This window comes from Schistocerca serialis, chromosome 1 (assembly GCF_023864345.2).
Source record: "Schistocerca serialis cubense isolate TAMUIC-IGC-003099 chromosome 1, iqSchSeri2.2, whole genome shotgun sequence".
In the NCBI taxonomy this organism is placed as follows: Eukaryota; Metazoa; Arthropoda; class Insecta; order Orthoptera; family Acrididae; genus Schistocerca; species Schistocerca serialis.
This window is the reverse complement of record NC_064638.1, coordinates 275039699-275061614: the sequence shown is the minus strand read 5'-3', so window position 1 is coordinate 275061614 and position 21916 is coordinate 275039699. Positions and strand designations below refer to the sequence as shown.

Here is a 21916-nt window from a genome sequence, read left to right as displayed (position 1 = left end):
AGATTACACTAGAAACACCAAACTAATATGCTTTTAAAACATCTAGAATAATTACTATATCAATAATTATTTAATGAAGAATATCTAAACTCGCACATTGGATATTCAACACAATAATCTGATGCACTGCAAACATGAGCTTTTAAGCACTAACAGCAAATACAAGCACCAACCATCAGCGCAACCACAGTGGAGAGGGTGGACAACTCAAAACTGGGATATACTTCTTCAAACTAATGAACATTACCAAGTCCAATCGAGCTGACACATGAGTGGTTTGCATTCCATTTTTATAACTCACTATGTGCATCTATATGCTAACACATGTTTGGTGAAAGAATGTTCCCTTTTTCAAACTGCCAATTCAATTTATTTTTTCTATATGAAAGGAAAACCAGCCAAGTTATATGTAGGAGTCAAAGAGACTTTTCAGAATTATTTTCCGTACACATACAATGTCAAAATTACACAGAAAGTGAATAAACTGCAAATATGAATTTACTTTCTAAGCAAAATGGCTAAAGACTAAAATAAAACAATATTCACAAAGAAAACTAAAAACACAGGTTTTATATGAAAGAACCACATACGAAAAAAGAATGATGAACAATACAATAGTAGAATATCACTCATTTTAATCATCAGGGATATGAGTAAGACAAGGAAATAGACAATAAAGTGGTGGATTTTGGAAATATACACAGGGCAATAAACAGTTGTTCAAAAAACAAGACACAGAAAGTACTTTCTGTCCCCATATTAATCAACTGAAGTGAGTCATGGGTCATATACAAACTACAAGAAAGTAACATCCAAGCCAGTGAGATGAAAATTCTTATGGCTGTGAAAGATTGAATCTGTGCAGAAAGATTAAGAAACACAAGAGAGTAGCTATACATATGTAATGTAAGAAACGAAATTGAGGACAGTGGGAGAAAATGGATTGAACATCTCAATGCCAGATTGCCTCACAAAGTGAGAAACTATAGTCCAGAGAAGATCAAGGAAGAGATAGGCACAATGACAAGCAAAGATCTAATATATGAAGTGCAAAAGAAGAAGTTCGATATTATGTTGTAAAAATATTTTGTTATAATTCATGTAATTTCTGTTGAAATACTGTACACTATACTTCTGTTTAGCAATGACTGAGACTGCATATACCTTACCTAAAATCCTCCACACTACTTTCAATATCTTAGCAGATGAGATGGACTGATTAAAAGAATTCAGAAAATAGTTCCACAATGAAGTCTTGCTCTCCTTAAGTACCTATCACACTGTTGCTTTTGCATTATGGGAGGTCACAAGGGTTTTTGTGATATTCATTTAAATTTATGCAGTGCTGCACAGCTGCATCTGACATTTCCTTACAGTTAAAATGCAACTAGTTTCGCATATAGTGTAAGCTAACTTTGCTGAGCTGGTATGATTTACCACATCACTGACACTTCCTTACAATTGAAACACAACTTATTTCACGTATAGTGTAAGTTAACTTCACTAAGCTTCCATTTTGATGGATACTTTTCCACTATTACTTGCCAAGGCAGAGGTATCTGCAGAGGGAATGGATACTAAAGAGCTGGTTCATTGTCACTGTCCACAACACATTATTTGGCAGAGCAGAAAGAGATATCTACTGCTGAGGAAAACCCTGCTGTTTTGCTACGTTTCATTGACAAACTCTCATTATGCAAGCAGATATCCTCTTGCAAAACAAGCATCTCTTACGTCATAACTCAATCCCTGAGGGCAATAATAACAACTTCAGAACACATTATGTGTACTGAAGTCTGCTTTATCTCACTGAGTGAAATTATTAATTCATCCAGGTGATCCCTGAACCCAGTCACATTTTGTGGGGGAATTGGATCTGTTTCTTGCTTAGAGTAATAGCTTCCCACTTTATATCTGATTTAAATGTTATGGGTAAGAATGAGAGGGAGAACCAGAGGAAGGAATTGTTTCTTTTTTGGTAAGAGATGGCAGATGTGACTTTACTTTATTTCCTTCACTGTTGCTCATTGTTAACCTTTGGACCACTTGTGGTGAGAGTACTGCTGCTATATACGAAGTCAGAGTGACTGATTCTTTGGATGGTCACTAATGAGGCTGATATAGAATTTAATGGTTAGGAAAATGGGTACATACAGGCTGATTCAGCTGCCCCTACAATGTAATTTTATGCAGCCCACAATGTTATATATGGCCTTCAAAAGCCACATATGAGGTTTGCATATTCTCTCAATCACTACGCAAAACCTACTAGTCATACACACAAAAATGAACAGGACCTCTTTGTAGGCAATTTAATGTACTTGAAATTTGTACTGGGGTACATTTTTGATAGAGGCCGTAGTTTTTCAGTTATTCAAGAAAAATTTATAAAAGTGACCTTCAAACACATACCTCTCCCACACTCAGCCCCCAACAGTCATGATTTATAGTATGTTGTCCATGGCACTTCCTCTTACCATTGTACAAAAATTTGCAATTGCATGAATTATTTTCCACATTTGATCATTTTTTGGTCTTCACTGTCTGGCCTTATTATGCGACTGGTTTAGTCAAGCACTTGAAAATTGTAAAATTGACATTTATGAAAATTTTACTTAACAATTTTGTGAATTTTAACAGTGTAAAATAAACAATTATATCATTGTATGTGTGTGGCATTCTGATTACTGAATTACTGTGACTCTAAGGGTTAAGTTTTGGATTGAACTGTTAACGTAATTAGTTATAGTGGAATGTTTACAAAAGTTGTTTTTCTCTCATTATCTCACAGGCATGTTTGAATTATTGATGTTAAGGCAATAGCTGATTATACTGATATCAGTACAGACCAAACAAGGTCAAATAGCTGGATTAGTTTGTGTGTCAGAAATTTTTGTACAGTGGTAGGAAGGAGTGCCATGAACAACATACTAGAAATTCTGACTGTTGAGGAATGATTGTGGAGGTGGAGTGCATCTGAAGGTCACTTTTGTATATTTTTCTTGAATAACTCAAAAACCATGGCATCCAGTGAAAATGTACCCCAGTACAAAATTTAACTACAAAAATATCATGTTTATTTTTTCTGTAGGGCTAGAAGTTCATGCCTAGTGAGCGAGAGAATATGAAAATCTCACACACAGTTTTTGAAGCCCAGTTGAAGTTGCATAAAATGACATTAGTGAGGACAGTCGAATTACTCAGTACAGAAGTGCAGTGAATGTTATCCACCTTTGTACCTGTAAACACTGAGAACATGCTCCCTGTAGGAAATACAGGCCACTGTAATTCAACTTTGTTGTTTATTTAGGGCCAAAAGTAGGTCTATGGTTTCATGTATCCTTTTGTGAGGGATAGTCATGGAATATATAATTATTTTTTTATTAAAATTGTTAAGGCTTTCATGGCCACTTGTTGACAAACTGCCTGTTGGCTTCTGTCTCAGGTTCTTCAGCAGATGTTTGTCTGATGGTTCTTCTGGCATTTCACCAGCAACAGTGGCTGCCATTGTCAAAGCTTCACCCTCCATAGCTGCTTGTGGATTCCACCATCTGCAACAGAGGGTGAAGCTTTGACAATGCCAGCCACTTGTGCTGGCGACACATCAGAAAAATCAATTGACAAACATTGGCCAAAGAACCCGAGACAAAAGTCAACAGATAATTTATTTTTTCTTTGTTTGCAGGTTCCTACCTGCTGTCCTCGTTCACACTGAAATTCTCATAGCCAAGTACTACAGAACCTACTACAAGGGCCAAAACAAAATGGCCCAGCCCATTGACAAAGCACAGTTTTGTGTGATAATTTCTTTTGTCTACCAGTGGAAATGTAGCAGATGTAGTTGGTCAGTCAAGATAGATAAAGATGCCGTCTGGACCGGCCCACTACAGCTGCAACATTCAATTCAATTCAATTTTTATTACCACATAACATGCATTATACAATCAAAGATTGTGACATAGGTGACTTGTCAGTTTTACACTATATATAATAATACTAAAAATAGACAATAAACTAATAATATATATGGTGTAACATCTTCAAAGAGGTATTTTAATTACAATGCATTGCTGCCATTCATGAAATCTTCTACACTATAGTAACATTTATCTTTCAGATATTTTCCAGGTCTCTTTTGGTACCTTTTACATTTGGGTCATCCATATCTCTCCATATTTTATTTACAAATTTCATGCCCATATAGTATGGGTTTTTTTCATATGATTTTAAACGGTGGGTAGGTAACATGTAGCTTGTTCTATATCTAGTATCATATTGATGCAAGAAGAAGTTGCCCTCAAAAAGTTGTGGCTTTCTTTTTGTGAAAGTGAGAGTTTCATAGATGTATATGCTTGGAATGCTCATTAGATCTAGTTTTACAAATAAAGGTTTACAATGTTGCTTTGGTTTTGCTCCCACCATCGCTTGGGTGATTCTTTTTTGAAGTCTAAAAGCTCTAAGTAAATTTGTTTTTTCAGACCCCCAGAAAATTGTACTATACCTAATGACTGAAACAAAATATGCATTATATACAGTTTTTCTTACAGCTAAATCAGTAATACTATACAAGATATTCATAATATATACAATGCTATTCAGTCGACCCAGTATGTTGTCCACATGGTGACTCCATAACAGGTTTTTATTGACTAATACGCCAAGGAATTTGACACAGTCTGCAGTCTCTAATTTTTTGCCCATGCACCTTATTTCACTTTTAGACTGTGCAGATTGTTTTGTGGTGAAATGAACAATTTCTGTTTTTGTAAAATTTAATGTCAAGTTATTGTTTTTGACCCATGCCTCCACTTCCCCAAGTGTTTGTTCAATATGACGAATTAGGTCTACCTCATTTTTACAACAGACTACAGCTGTTGAGTCATCTGCATAGAGGCTAGTATCAGACTGGACCTGACATGGCATATCATTAATATAATACAGAAAAAGCAGTGGCCCTAATATTGAACCTTGTGGAACACCTAATTGAGTGTGTTTCCAGCCAGAGAGAAATTTCTTGCCATTGATGTTAATAAGTACTCTTTGTTTTCTGTTTGCCAAGTATGATGACATCCAGCTAAGAGATTTGCCTTGAAAACCATAGCATACCAATTTTTGGAGAAGCAGGTCATGATTTACTGTGTCGAAGGCTTTGGACAGGTCACAAAAGATGCCTGACACACACATTCTATTATCAAGACATCTGCTGACTTTTGTGACTAATTCATTTATTGCATAGATTGTGCTGTGGCCTTTTCTGAAACCATATTGATTGCCTAAGATAATGCTGTTAGATGAATTGTGATTTTCAATCTGATCACATGCAGCTCTTTCAAATATTTTTGAGAAAATTTGTAACAGTGAGATTGGCCTATAGTTGCCCAATTCATCTTGTTTGCCTTTTTTATGTATGGGCCGAACTTCTGCATATTTTAATCAGTCTGGGAAACATCCCTCATTAAAAGATTGGTTGATTATGAAAGAGAGTGGATATGCAATACTCTGACGGACTGTTTTTATTATTTCAGTGGGGACCTCATCCCACCCCACAGATTTTGAATTTTTTAGGGACATTATGATTTTGATGACATCTGAGATGGAAACATGAGAAAACTTAAAACATGGGCAATTGCTGTCTGTCATATTGGGCTTTGTTTTTGGTGGTGAACAGTCACCAAATTTGTTACAGTTTATGAAAAAGTCATTGAATGATTCACAAATGGCACTGGGTTCTGTAACAGCTCTACCATTTACCACTATTTTAGAAGGGCACTTTCTCTCTGCCTCACTGCCAACTTTGCTTCTTATAACAGACCAAACAGCTTTTGATTTGTTTTTTGCATTTGAAATGAAGTTATTATTCGCAGTACGTTTTGCTAGTTTAACTATTTTGTCAATTTTTTTTTTTTTGTATGCGCTTTTGAGGGCTTTGATTTACTTTTGCCTCCATATGCAGTTACCTCTTAGTAGCACTAGACACACTAATGCCTTTTGTTACCCAAGATCTACTTTCTTGGGACCTGGTCCTCACTGGTACAAAAGGGAAGCATTCATTGAATATACCCAAGAATTCAGTTAAAAAGTTATTGTAATTGTCACTTGTGGAAGTGTGTTTGCTGACTGTCCACTTGGTTTGGCTTAGTTTTTTGCAAAATATTTCCACATTTTCTTGGCTGAAATTCCTACATCTTTTTGCTGTGCAGACTGAATTTTGCTTCGGTAGTGATACAAATAGCGCTTTATGGTCTGATACTCCTAAATCTAGAAGAAACTTTTCTTTTACATAATAATTATAACTACTTACAATATTGTCAATACATGTTGCAGAGGTTGCTGTAATTCTTGTATACTGGTCAAAATTGAGATTTAGCCCATTTGTGGCTACCAGGTTCTATAAGTGTGAAGAAAATTTGTCATCAGTCCTTACATCTATGTTGAAATCAGCACATATAACCACTGCTACCCACATCAAATTATCACAAGGAACTCCACTTTATCAGTGGGCTGTGCCGTTTTGTTTTGGCTCTTGTAGCAGTGTGCTATGGTGTAAGGTATATGAGAATTTCAGTGTGTACCAAGACTGCAGCCAGGTATCTGTAGACCAAGACAAAATAACTACACCACTTTATTTTACTGTGGTGATAACTAAAATTTTATGACTACCCCTCATATGTGTTCTCAAAAGCACAGGTATTTGTGTTGGGTTGTAGTATATTTGTCTGTGCTGGTAACCAGCATATCAGGATTGTGGAAAACGATTATGTAAATAATTAACACTGTAATGCTTCACATTCTAGCATAGTACAGCATATGAAATGTACTTAAGTTATCTTCAGAGCTTGAATTTGATTTTTGCCTGTGAAAATAAAGTCTTCCAAACCACATATCTGCCTCAGCAAATCACTCATACTAGTGCTTAGAAACATTCAGATCTAAATTTGTGTGCATCTGAAATATAATTTTCATCAGGCAGTATTTGTAAGAACCACCAGAAAAATGCTCCTATTGGAGCACAAACAGGCGAATATGCTCCTATTTAAAAAAACTCTGACTGAAAAGTGGGGTATCAGCTGCCTCATTCTATCTTCACCAGCACCTTTAAAATTTTCCCAAAAATTTTGGCATGTAAACATATTTGCTCTCTTTTCAAAATGCAGCTCACTTCTCACTCTCAAGAGCTCCCCTAATAGTAACCCACTCATTCCCACTAGTCCATCATTGTAAGTCATTCACACCCATCCACTCCCACTTGGCCATTTTCACTCACTGAGTCAGCTCAACTCACTGTAATTATCTCTTTGTGTCTCACTAACTGCCACTGTCTCCTGTCTCACATCCACAATCTCCTTCATTTCCTTACTACTACTACTACTACTAGTCTCCTCTTACTGTCACTGTATCTCTCTTATTGCTACTGTTTCATTCTTTCCTTCCCTATATTGCTGTCTCTTTCCATGTCACTAACTGTCTCTTCCTAGTTGTGATTGTCATAAATGCTCTCTCTAATTATCACTAGCTCTCACCCATTTCTACTTTCTTCTTCTCTTTATTCCTCTCTCACTGGCACTGTCTCCTTCACTGTTTCCTAGCACTGTTCCGTCACAGTCAACTTCTTCCACTGCCACTTCATCCCTCTCTCTTTCTATCACACTGCCATTTTCTTCTCTGCTCTTTCTATACTATGACCAATATTACTATCTTCTTATTACTTTTCTGTCTCTTTCCGACTGCCACTATCTCCTCTCTCAGCATAAATATGTTCACATGCCAAAATTTTTGAAAATTTTTAAAGGGGTTGAGGAAGATAAGACTAAGGCAAGTGGTACCCCACTTTTCAGTCAGAGTCTTTTAAACAGTAGCATATTTGCCTTTCTTCTGCTCTGAAAGGAGCAATTTTCTGCTGGTTCCCTTTTTTTATTCACTCATATGAAAAAATTAGGGAACAGTTTAATTTTGTTTCTTTATGTATGCAAAATTGAAATACCACAAAACTAATTTTACACCTCAGACCAGGTCCCACATGCACAAAAATTTTACATGTGCTTCAGTACTACAACATGGGGTTTTCTGAACCCTTCTGATGATATCGAAGACACTTTACAGAATATTTCTCCATGCTACTTCACTTTATAAATTATGTTTTCACTTTATAAATTATGTTTTCACTTTATGAACTATGTTTTTATGTGATTACATGTACAAATAGGGTAACTTGGAAGTTCTGTAACTTGGAAACAGAAAAAGATATCATGAAAGTTTTCAAGTTCATCTGAGATTGGTATCTCAGAAATATATCACAAAAATTTCAGCCATTTGCTGTGGATAGTCATCTTGGAATTGGAGCATCAGTTTTGGTGTACAAAAAAGGTAAAAATATTTTTTTTAGTGGTTACCAAGGATCTGCCCATGAACTAATGGTGCCTCCATAAGCTCGTTAAGGCCCACCATGACCACATCAAAAGCAAAAAGAAACAACTGATTTGCTATATTTGCTTCAGTGGGAGGAAGTGTGAAACATTCATTCAACTGTAGCAATGGTGTTTTATATTGTAGTGGCCTAAGCCCATTAAGAACATCTAAATTATGTATGTAGTAGAAAAACAAAATTATGACTGAGATGAAAAATATCTTGAATGGAGTCAGTAGCGGAAAAAAAAACTTCAATTCATGCTGTTTTTTTGAACATATCAAGCCTGGCTTTATCTGTCTCAAGATGAGATTTACATGTCAGGTCTAACGTGGTTCTCCCATTATCAAAATAACTAGTTCACATGCAACAGCACGCACTATCTAATATGTTCCAGAATGCCGCAAGTAAAAATGGGATTCTTCTGGGCCTCATACCTCGGGTTCTATGGGTGTTCAAAAGATAGGGTCAAGTGTTTTGGATAGCCCTCAGGCTAGGGACTATTTATATGCCCATGACTAGGATTATCTTAGGGTCACTATCTTACAATAGAGAAACTACGACAGTCCACCTAAGCCGTATCCTGCATGTCCTGGTAAGTCTGATTCGACTGGAATGTGACAAGTGACTCTTTGCTCTCTGTCAATTGAATCTCTCAATGCTGTTATACTGAGCAAATAAAGAATTATTATGAGAGACAAGTAGGTAATGCTAGCAACATCGTATGTAATGAAGGTTATGATGATGTACAAATAAAATGCACATAATATTTGATAAAACCAGTAAGTGAAATTAACCAAATTACAGTTCTCTTTGATGATCCATAAGGTATAAAAGCTTGCGACCAAACTGCCGAATCCCTCTGTCAGTAAAACAGGTATATTTTCAACCGACTCTGTTGTTTTGCCCCTTCCACTGACAGAATGACCCGCTTCCTAATTCCGTATGTATATCACAAATATGGACTTGTAGCTATCACGCTTTTGCACTTACTGCTATGTGTATTAACATTAATTAGCACGGTAATGGTAAGAGGTAGTATTGACTTCAAGTTGTTAATATTTGAATACAGCACAGCTGCCACACTCTCAGTTCACTTTTACTCCGCTGCTACCCTCACCATTGTGCAACATTAACTATGTGCTGCTTTTCACTTGCATGTTTTTCAACCGTTGCTCACCAGTATTTACCTAAGGATTAAAGCACACTTCTAACCAGACTATGACCCAAAGAGCTGTGATGATTGAATGGGTTCAATCCACGGCCTACAGCACCCTACACTTCACACGGTAACAATGTCTACCTGACCCACTTAACTTTGTAGTGAGCTTAAGTATCCAATCATCACTGCTAGCAGCAGTGGGTAATCATTCCAGCACGACAAGAGCAGCAGACTTACCATCGAATCATCCTAAAAATACTTATAACTACAGTCACCAGCTCTGAAGGAGCAAAAGAATAAATCAATTTTGTGCTCGTCTCAAAGTGAAACGGCTTGAGTTAAATTTAAACTTAATTTTGAATATTTCTAATACTGATCAGTCAAGATGAATCAACAAAGCAAATACTCTTTCAGTTTTTGCGTGTTGACTTGATAATTACTACCATGGAAATTTATACAGCTTGGCTTAACAAAATTCTATCTTTCAACTTTATGTAATGATTTTGGATATTACTCTTGGAACAGTTAATATAGAATTATTTAAGAAACGTTGCTTGAAAAGTTACTCAGAAAAATTTAAGTTAACTATAAAATGGCGACTAGCAAATTCTTGTGTGTCCGTTGTTCTTTTCAACATTCTTATACACTGAAGTTTTCTACAATAAAAGAAATTGTCAATGAAATAGGCGATGGTGGCCTCAGTCTGACTGCACTATACTAGGTTGGGGTTACTACACTTTACCATGAACAGCATACGTCGTATTTTTACTCATAACTGTATTCTATTCTGTCCTCTGTACTTGCATAAAAACACGACTGGTATTCTCCTTTTACAGTTCTATAAAGTTAGAATTAAACAATTATAAACTGTCTCGCTTTGGGTAGACACGCCAGTGCTGGTGGTGAGAGGTATGTGGAAAACGTAACTCTTGACGCCTCATACTCTCAATGGCGGCTGGAACTACGGGCCATCACACTCGTATAAGCCACTGCACGTTCACCATAAAATTTGGGCACAGGAACTCTTGCAGCCTGCCCCAGTAGCACAGAGACGACTTTGATAAACATTCATCGCATTTTATTCCACAAACAGCGACGATATTCACCTCTTCACTGTTGCACAACCACTTTTGTGTGAGCACACTTACACTGGTCCGATCACGTCAACACTACCCAAGCTACCCTCTTTGTTCAGTCCCTGTGCCTCCAGCTACCACGAGCGACGCTTGTCTCCCCAAGAGTGGGGGTTTCCCTTCCACAAATTTATCAATATCATTTAGTGTTTTAAGCAAATTATATCTATTACCCTGGAGTTAATACCAGTCATAATGATTCACCAACAAGCACTTAAGAACATTAAATTATACAGTAATAACTTACAATTAACAACAAAAAGAATACATTTAAGTCTGAGAGCTTAGTGCGTTGGCTGATAGATAGCATGGCGATGCCTTTTTGCTAATTCTCGCTGGCCCCAGCTCGCACTAATTCCAGGTTTCGCCAAGAGATGGCATCAGGATGCGCGCCCTGGCTGTCTCACGCCAGCGCGCTCACTTTCGATGCGCGGGATTCCAAATTACTGGCAGCCTACGATCATTTCAGTTCCGTTACAAGCTGCAGATATTTTCTTTCATGGAATATCAACTCATAGCCACCACTACTTTTCTCCAAATTGATAGATATACCCTAGCAGCATGATACTGGGGAAGTAACATGAGGGAGTTGGAATTAAGCTACTTACCTGTTGACTGGGTTCCATTACATTTTATATTGTTTTATGGCTTGCTGTATTTAAATGTTAAAAGCAGTATCTTACACGATATGGTTTGCTATGGGTATCTTAAGACCACATAATAAATGAACATATAGACTCTGTGAATGAGAGAAATCTTGTTATACGACGACCAACAAGCATGTCACCTGAATGTTATATCAATCACATAGCACATAATTAAAAATCAGTTACATCCCATGAAGTGTAGGCTATGTCTGAATGAAAGGAATTGACATTACATTTTTGTACAAAAAAATTATGAATGAGCAGATCAGTTTAATGAAATATTAAATTTTGATATCTATAACCCAACTGTTTCTGAAAAATAATCTCCCCACATTTCAATGAAATATTGTCTTGACTTTCTGTATAAATGTCATATGATGATTAATACATAATGAAGTAGAGTGGCATTTTAACACTGTTCTGTAAGGCATTATTGGATCAAAGATTTATAAAGACCCAGAGTTTTGAACAGAAGCCCTTGATGAATGCTTACTCTCTAGAAATCAGTATCTGTTACTTCACGTTGTCTGAGAGGTGAAGTGAGAGCATCAAGACAACTGAGCTAGTCAATCAGAAGAAGAAATTGTACTGTATAAGTAGAAGTACAAAAAAGAAAAGATGCTTGGCGATGACAGTTCCAACAGAAACAGATGAATCTGTGCAAAGAGAAGCATAAAAGGAACATGCAAAGTTATTTGCATTCCCTTTAGAGAAAGACAATTCTCCAAAACTGGAACAGAAAAAACATAAAAACCTATTAAACACAAAAACCATCAGCCTTCTCTTTGAACTGTACAATATGTTTACTACAATTATCACCAGCTACATGGAAAAAACTGCATATTAGCCGTGCAAAGAATAAACTGGTTTCAGAAGTAGATACAGTAAAAAGTAATAAAATTACAGAACAGAGCAATAACTGTGAATTAAAGGCCTAACATTAATAGATTTTGGGAGGGTTTTTGACTTAGATTTAAAATATATATACCAATTGCCTTTGAGAAAAATCTGTTAATTCAATCATGTTGGTGTGCTGAAGCACAGATACAAACCTCATTTTTTAAAATAGTTTTCCTTTAAAAATAAAAATTACACAGTCATAAGGCAAAACTGGTAACACACGGAATGTAAACTTTATTTTTCATCCAAATAAGAAGCCTTATTTTGAAATCTCTATTTAATTTATAAAGCACTGTAGCTTTAGTCTTCTGTTTACTTTATTTCCTGTCCATCCACTCATTGTCTTTTGCTACTTCAAAGATATAAACTCATCAACTGGTTCTGATTTTCTTGTTTATTTCAACATTTTTCTTTTTGTGTGTTAGCTGCACATTAATTTAGTTTTATTATAATCAATTTCAAATCCTACTCTCAAACTTGTTGCATTATGTTCTTCCACTAATTCTTGAAGTTAACCTGCATTAAAGATGAATATTACAATATCTATTAGTCCCTACATATTTGGAGAGTGCTGTTGCTCTGGAACTGTGTACTGATTATCAAATAACCATTCCAATTGCTAAAATGTTCTTTGCTCTAGTCCGTGACTGGGTTTGACTTTTATATTGAAGCTATTTTCTAGCACATCTGAAAATTGTGCTGCAGTGAGGCAATGCCAAAAGGTTGCTGGTGTTGTTCATCACAGCACAGTATTCAGATCCACTAGAAAATGGCTACAATATACAAATTGAAAGCAGTCCTGGACTAAAATAAATAACATTTTAGCAAAAGGAGTAGTTATTCAAAATTACAATATTATCAGAAAAGTGAAGGTGGTTCAGATATGTTCCGTGAATCTGAATCCCATTTCCTCTCCCCAATGTAGGTATCTGAAAACCTAGCCTAGGGTTGCCTGAGAATAATTTTTATGTTATAGTATCTCCCTGTCTGACTCCTATTTCAAATTTTGAAAGCTTTATTATTTACATATATATTCTGCAGTGAACTGACGTAGGTGAATCAATGCCTTGTTTCCAGCTGCTGGTGTAGATTCCTTAAAGCATGACTCAAAAGTTTTCTCAAAATTCACAAATCCCAGACAACATATTAATTCATACATGTTGCCACACACTGTTGTAATTTGCCTGTTTTCGGAGCCAGTGGCTCCTTCTTCAGGCAGAAGGGTTGAAGGAAAAGGAAGAAGGGTGAAGGGTAAGGAATGGAGAGGTATAGGAAAAAGGGCAGATTTTGGGAATGTCACCCAGAACTGCGGGTCAGGGGAGACTTACCGTACGGGATGAGAAGGAAAGACTTGCAAATTACAACAGTCTTTTATGTGTGTGTTCTGCTGCCACTTGGTGAGTAGATTTTTTATCTATTCAATTAAATTACTTGATGCGTAGTATGCCTTTACACTGCTATTCTGGCATTACCTCTGGTATGTAACCACTTTCATTTTTAACTATATCTTCCACAATTTTTGATTCCATACAAGATGTTCCTTTATAATGGAAGACTAGTAACTCTGGGTTAATGGACAGAGTGGATATTGACATACTATGTTTACAGTTATATTCTTTATGGAAACTTGCACTAACTACTGAAGCACTTGTCAACTGGAACTGTGAGAAACAGACAAATCATTCCACCTAAACAGTATTGTTAGTGCGAGCCAAGGACTGCTACGAGTTACAGTTTGGTAAAAACTTTTAATTTGAAAGGTGACTAAAACTTAGTGAATGCATTACTAATTAGAAAGTTACTCAGGGTAGCATTTATTCTTTACTAAGGGTAACATTTGTTCTTCACCTGAACTCTTCTGCTATAGATGCTAGTATCGCAGCATCATGAAACAGCCTCTGTAATGGGCAGAAACAGTAGAAAAAGGCACTGACAGACAAGTGCAGTTATTTGGTGTACAGGCATGCTTGGATGTCTGAAATTAAAGCATGACATTCATGTATACAGTTTCAATTAGTCAGATGGCTCAACATCATGAAATATGTCACTAATTAGTGAGAATTTTGAGCCATATTTCATAATCAAGTAAGCAATGGACTGGATAAATAGAATTTTTTTATACCATTGTCTTTTATTCCATGTATGATTGAACCAGGTAATAAGCTAATCTCTCTAATTTATTTTTGTCATTTAAAGTAAAAAGGAAAACACAGCTTTAGTCACAGCCATGATTAGGTAGCATTTAATATACAAATTCCATTTACAAAAATTAAAAATATTTGCATTTTGCAAAGAGCCATAGAAAAATACACCTATAAGAAAACTGAGATTCCAGTGCCAAACCTTACAGGTAGAAAGAGCTACACAATAATAAACAAAATAATGAATGCAAACTGATGCTCGATGTTAACCAGACAGTTTCCTTAACAATACAAAAAACAAAAAATGGAAATTATGTTGGGTTATCAGAAATACAAGAGAAAACATACATATCAAAATTTGAGTCTCATATAAACATAGAAATAGAAGTTTTAATGTTTATAGATATACCAAGAGGAATAAAGTTAAGAACAAAATTCCTACAACATACAAAGAAAATTATTAGTGTTACACAAGGTTGCAGCTGAGAAACACTGTTCTTATGAGTTAACGGGTTTTAACAGTTTACATTTTTCCACATGTTAAATTTGTTGGAATTTTTCCACATGTTAAATTTTTTGGATGCATAACTTTTATAAATTTTCAACTTTATCAGCTTATCAAAGGCTGTGAAAGTTCACTTAAACTTTAATGTTTAAAAGCACACATTGGTAATAGTAGTAATTTTGCAAATTGTCTTGTGAGTAAATAACTCTTTGATATTACATTTATGAAAGCAATCAACAAACAGAATTTTTTTATAATGATAGATGTCCTTCTTTGTAAGACCACATTTAAACAAAAAAGTACAATAATAGAGAGACAAGCTCAGATAAACAAATGATGATTACGGTACTTATTTTATTTTATTTTATCAGTTTACAATTGAATTTTTTAAAACTATCTACACAATTTTAGTTTTTGAGGAAGTTGTATAATGTGTGTATGCCTAGCCAAACACAAATTTTGTAAAAAAAATTACTTCTCTTTTGTATTTGGTCCTTTAAAAATGAGTGGTTACAAAAGACAAGCACATCACAAAAAAGTCACATCCCCAGAACTAAACAAGAAATGGCATCACACTGTAAAATGAAAATAATTGTTGTCCTATGAAACTCTGATGTAAATATAACAGGTTACAACAGACATTACACAAAGATTATTATGGAGAATTAAATAAAATTAAAAAATAATGAGAACATTTAAGTTTAATAGCATGCAATTTTTATGTAAACTTCTTGAGTTATAGGGCTGCATACATGAATTAAACAAATGTGAATTAATTATGCCAGTAAGATTGTTTCACAAACAGACTAGAGCAAGATAACTGATGGAAGTAGCTGAATAAACAGAAATCAAATGACACTGACTGCTTTTACATTGCTACCACACTTCAGTTAGCAGACAACACCATAATTAACATATCTAATATACCAGTAACATAGTATGATTTTAAGCTCCATTACTCACAAGATTTCAACAACTGTCAATTCCGCACATCATTTCTAGAAATCTGTTACGAGATAATTGTTAAAAGATTTCATATGCCCAGAATCTGAGACAATTTAATCAATTTATGATCACCAGTTATGACAGCAGTATTTAACTGGTTTACATGTGACATATACTTTCTTTGAAGTATAAATGGATAACCAGCTGGGAAACACATCTTCCAGTTTCATAGCACATCACCATGTACTTGGTGGAATATGAATAATGGAATGGGTTAAACACCATATACTTGAGGTGTTGAGATGTCAACAGGCACATAAGGAAAACTGATTATGTTGCTAAGCTTCATGATAAATCCTTTTCAGAGCTAACAGAACATACATACATACACACACTGAAATGCATCTGGACTCCTACTTTGTCCCAGCTGATTACATTGTGCCTACTCACTATTAGGAAAATGGTATAATTCTGAATTTACTTCAAAGTATCAGGTTCTTTAAAATGGAGGCTAAAGTAGGTCAAAATGATGTTCAGTTACACAGTCAAATATCATACAAAGATCAGAGGCAGAAAAAAATATTATAATTCAGTGGCCAACAAAAGGCAGAAACAGGCTTTTTCTTGGGTCAAATTACACTCATTAAACCCCTCATAGGGAGGATGTGATCCAGAAAATAGAATGCTGAGAAGATGTAATGGCACTGACAAGAATATCCAATGAAGAAATATTACTTTTCATTGAAGCTTCTGTCTATTGCAAAAATGACAGCAAAAAATGACAAAGATTAATTAACAAAATTGTGTGTTCCTATTATCATCAACATCATGATAATTCCATATCTCTAACACATCAAATATATAAACTTCCAACAATTAATAGTGCATAATGATTTCTATGATAAGTACCTAACGCACAAAAATCATTTGCTTATGCATAGTTTTAGGGAACTACAAAAGTCATGAAGAAAGTTTTTAATAGATTGAAACAGTTGTAATGGTGTGCTAAGTAAGATTAAGGCATTTGTTTTTTGCACCAACATGATCTTTGGCAGTAAGTTTTTGTTTACAAATCTGTCCATCTTGGAAATAATATTGTTTTTAAAACAAAGTAGCCCAAAGGTACACGACTTCCAATATGCTCTGCAATACAGGTACATTAAATGGAAGAAATTAATTTTACAAGATACTGGATGGCATTAATATGGCTTCAGATAGCACCCACAGAAAATCACAATAATCTCAAGAAGGGACAATTTTAGATATGATCATACCTAGACTCCTTAATGAGCCATTTGGTTCTGAGTTTATGAGCAACATACAGACAAATCTTTACATTCACATTCACAACAATATGAAGCACCAACCCAATTGCTAAGCTCAAAAGCAATCAAGCTTACTTTTAAGAAAAATGCAGAGTATATGTTTAATTGCTCAAGGAGATCTGAAGCACCCAAAGAGACTGAACAGTGAATGAGACAAGATTTATGACACAGTTGTTACAGACAGCAAATAAGCTTGAACTGGACAAGGATGGGGTAGGAAACTGGATTTGTTCACTATGTATGTTATAATATTTACTATGATCATCACACATATAGGTGTAATTACTATGAATATAATAGAGGAAATACTGAATATGGCAAAAGTGTGTGGCACTGAGCACTGAAGACTACTACTACTTCTAGAGTGTGTCTGTCAGTCACTGTATGCATGTCCTTTGTTATAAAGAACCTGGTCTGTGAAGTAAAAAAGTTATATATGAACAGGGTACAGTTCACAATAGATGAAATGATGAGCAGCGGACAAGGAACTAAAATGTTGTGACTATTAACACAAATATAGTGGTGCAGAGGAGCATTATTTTGTAAAATAACAGTCACTAAATTAAAACTACTTTATCTAAAGGTTTCAGCTATAATCTTAAAGAGGCTTGCTGAAGTGTTAATTTTATTCATTTTGTGTTTTGTGACAGTTACTTTATAAAATGTGATACTGGACACAAAAAACAAACATAATAATGGTCTACAGCCATGGAAGCCTACATTAGTGGTGATTGTTGTTGCTCCAGTGCTAAACTTGCATTCTTTATTATTAACACAGGAGCACAATTCCCTCTTTCAACACTACAATGTGCATGATGAATCATGATCATAGTGTATTCTTAAAACCATGTAGAGACAGAAAGGATGGCCAGAACTTACCTCAAGAAAGCACAAGTAATAAAAACTCATAACAGCACCCCTAATTGCCAGAACAACAAATTATTTTTTTTAGGGGAAAAAGAGGAATCACTTTGTAAGATCAGACAAGAGGACAGGTCACTTAAAATCCACACTAAGGGGGATCAATAAGGCATTTTCTTCTTTTTCTTTTGTTCTATGCAGTATATCAAAATGGATATCAACTCAAGAAAACTACGAAATTACGAGAAGACATTATGGCTGGGCAGTACTTACCTTCAAGAGGCAGAATTCCACTTACTTCTAATGAGTCTACTGGCAGTACTAGAATTTCACCTCTTCCAGGTAAGTAGTGGCCAGCCACACTATCTGTTTGCACCTTTTCTTTCCTACCCTTTATTGTATTAATTATCTGATTGCCACTTTCTTTTTTAGTCTACCTTTACTTCTCATTCTGGCCCTTCCAATAATCCTTTAAATTAAACTATCATAGGGTACTGTATATTGTGCACTCCAAGTGTAGTGATAAAACTGTTGATCTGAGACAAAGCACTGGTTCCCAGTCAGCAAGTAATCCAAAACCAAATGAATGCAAGAAATTCCTTTCTCACAAATGCTCATTATCTTTCTTTGAAAATGTATTTATATCAAAGAATATTGCTTTATTTTTGCGAAGAAATAATGCATGGTAGTTACTATTTTTCCATTCACTGTCAGGTGTTAGCAAACAGGTATGAAGTGAGTACTCCAATCAAGTCAAACTTGCTTGAACATCCCTAACCAATAGCATAAGACACTCACATAAAAAATAGGTGTAACTTAATTAAGATGATCTCTTATTGGACGATTGCTGAATGAGATGAATGATGTAGTGAAACAGAGCTCAAGAAGACCTTGCTGGAAACAGTTGTTTTTTTCCACTACAGTTACTGACAATGTTGAACAAGACTTGACTGTGGACTTCACAAGAGAGCAAGAGATTTGATTATTACTCTAAAAGGGGCTCAATTTAACAAATTACTCCAGGTATCGACTGCTTGCAACATTAGAAAGTGAAATCACTCAATTTGGAACAAGAGACAATCTAGCAGTAGATGGAAAGAACTAATAAGAAGAAAATATGTATGCAGAGAAGATAGTGAGAAATTGATGGCATTATTATCAGATTTGTAAAAAGCAACACAGAAATGGAGGAGGTAGACTATAATAAAAGAAAAGAAGAGACATTAAAGCTGAAACAGAAAACAAACTACATTCCCATCATACATTTAAACATGTGTCACCTGTTAATTTGAAGATAGTTTTCAATGTTTGGAAAGCAATAGTAACAACCATTTCTTGCTTTCCAAGACACATTTGTTGGCCACAAAAACTTTCCATATGACAAAATATTGAAGTCTTACTTACACACACAATTGTATCCATGCATAAATCCAGTTAAAACATATAAAATGCACTAGCCCATTACTCTATAATGCTTAAGTCACAAACAGGCTGAACAGAAGAAAATAAAATTACCTATCTACTGACTGTTCTGACATAAATGTTCAGTGGGGTTTTAAAGTCAAAAAGTTTTATGCAATATTCAAAATGTTTTGCTGTCAACAGATTAGGGGGCTGTTTTGAATATAGAAGGTAACTAAATCAATCTGTGGGCAATGCTGACATAAATATGTCAAGCCACTTGTCTCTTGAAAAGAGTGCTCAGCAGTAAGAATCTCAGTTTCATATTTTCCAGCGGATGGGGTTTTGATCTGATATGTGTGTAGAACACACTAAATGTTATGTTACTTAAATATCTTCTGGTTATTAATGCTATTATATTACATGTTAATAAAATATATATGAAAACATAAAGAAGCTGCTTGGTTGACATGTAACCTAACAAAATGTAGCAGCCATGCAGCTGCAAGCTTGCAATAATTTCTTCACTAGTGGAACAATGAAGGCAAATTCTTCATATCCAAAATTTCTTACCACAAAATATTTATTATTACAAAATTTCTGTCCTTTATTATTTACACATTTGATGTGTTCAAAGTGTCTAACTATAAAATAGGAACATCATCATTTCCCAAAGTTAATATCTGATAATAAATTTCTTTCTTGTATTTACAAAAATCTAAAACCAAACACATAAGACATAAATATTTAAGTCAGTCAATGTAAACAGTCATACAGATTTCTCTACTAAAATATACTTTAGTCATACAAAATTGTAGGCTAATATTTTACATTTTAAAAAATAGGAGAAAAAATGAGAGTAACTAATCATGACTGGTATTTGCTCGTGACGAGAGAGCCATCACTTTGCGGCTTAAGCGAGCATTGTGCTCACGAAGATGTGTTATTACATCTGCCTGGCGTTCTAGAAGATCTTGCAGATGATCACTGTGTATCCTGCAGGTCAAAAGAATATAAATTAATTTCAATACAGAAGATGTTGAAGCAAGGAATGTACATCAATCATTTGAATACAACTTTTAGTTACAAAGATTCCATCCTATAATGCATCCCATACCCTCCCCTTCCCCCAAAAAAGAAGGAAGTTTCTTATGGATGTATTAAAATTACATCTTGGACTCCTTACCTTTTATTTGTTCTACCTATCTCTTGATTTATTGAATTCCATTTTGCTTTACACAAGTGTATCTTCACATAATTCTCTAAGCTTAAGTGCAAGCCATCCAGAAAAAAAGGCAGAAGAACCTGTACTTAAGGAATTAGAGTCCCTACTTAACTGGAATTATTTAGTTCAGTATATTTCATTATATCTGCCTAAATACTGCTCCCTCATTCATTAACATTATTTGGTCCAATGTATTACATTATACGTCCCTAAAGACAGCTGTTTCAACATTCTTTCATTCTTTTTTTCTGTGTTCTTTCAGAATCCAGCAGGAATTTCAGTTTCAACACAATGAAGTTAGTGTCAGTGCCGCCTATTGCAAGACTTCCCTTTAAAGAGGGTAAAAAAGAGGCTGGACAAGAAGTATCATGCCATGCTATGGCTCAAGCTCTCTCTCATGCACTGTCCGCACTCACTCACATTACAATATTGTATCAATACCAGAATGATGCTGAACATGTTTAAAAATATATCTATAGCCATATTTTGCAAACTACTGATATGAGAGTAGGAAGAAGCATATGTTATGCAACTGTTGGTTGCAATGATGATATATTTGTGTATGTAGGGTGATTTGTTCCACCGTGTACAAACTCTAGGAACTGATCGATGAGAGGATATGGAACAAAAAAAAAGGTCCAATGAACTTATGCCTGGAAATGCACAGTTTCTGTGCTAGAGACCATTCATTCAGTCATAAATTGTTACAGAGACCATGGTCTAATATATGCTGTACCATGCAGTCACAGTTACAATATGTGTTGAAAACAGTTTCCATGTTCCTCAATGCATGTGTGTATACACCGTAGCATGTTCTATCTGACGCGTTCACATCAGCCAGGCTGCATCTGAAAAGTGTCAAAGGCAGCATAATGGGCTCTACATACACAATACTTTTGAGATGGTCCCATAACCAGAAATCATACGGGTTGAGATCCGGTGAACGAGCAGGCCATGCAACTGGGCCCCCTTGTCCAATCCACTGACCACGGAAGACACAATGGAGATGCGTCCGGACATTAATGGTGAAGTGGGCTGGAGCACCATCACGTAGCGGCCACATAACCTTTCGAATTATCAATGGGGCATCTTCCAGCAGGGATGGCAAAATAATCCACAAGAAATGTCAATAGTTCTGGCCTGTTAGGCGACATGGAAGGAAGACCAGTCTCAAAATATGGTCGCTAATTGTTCCGGCTTATATATTCTGGCTGCACTGATGCTGATGATTCGCTTCATCATGTCATGGGGGTTCTGCATACTATTC

At 35.4% G+C, this 21916-nt stretch overlaps 1 protein-coding gene across 1 annotated transcript in view; it reads right to left on the bottom strand.

The window, feature by feature from the left end:
- Window positions 1-14472: 14472 nt before the first annotated feature.
- The window catches only part of LOC126467968 (transmembrane protein 192), a 34288-nt gene continuing 26844 nt past the window's right edge, over window positions 14473-21916 (bottom strand). The window contains exon 7 of the mRNA XM_050096509.1: window positions 14473-20420. Coding sequence (XP_049952466.1) covers window positions 20288-20420 — 133 coding nt within the window. The 3' untranslated portion in view covers window positions 14473-20287. The remainder of the gene's footprint in view (window positions 20421-21916) is intronic.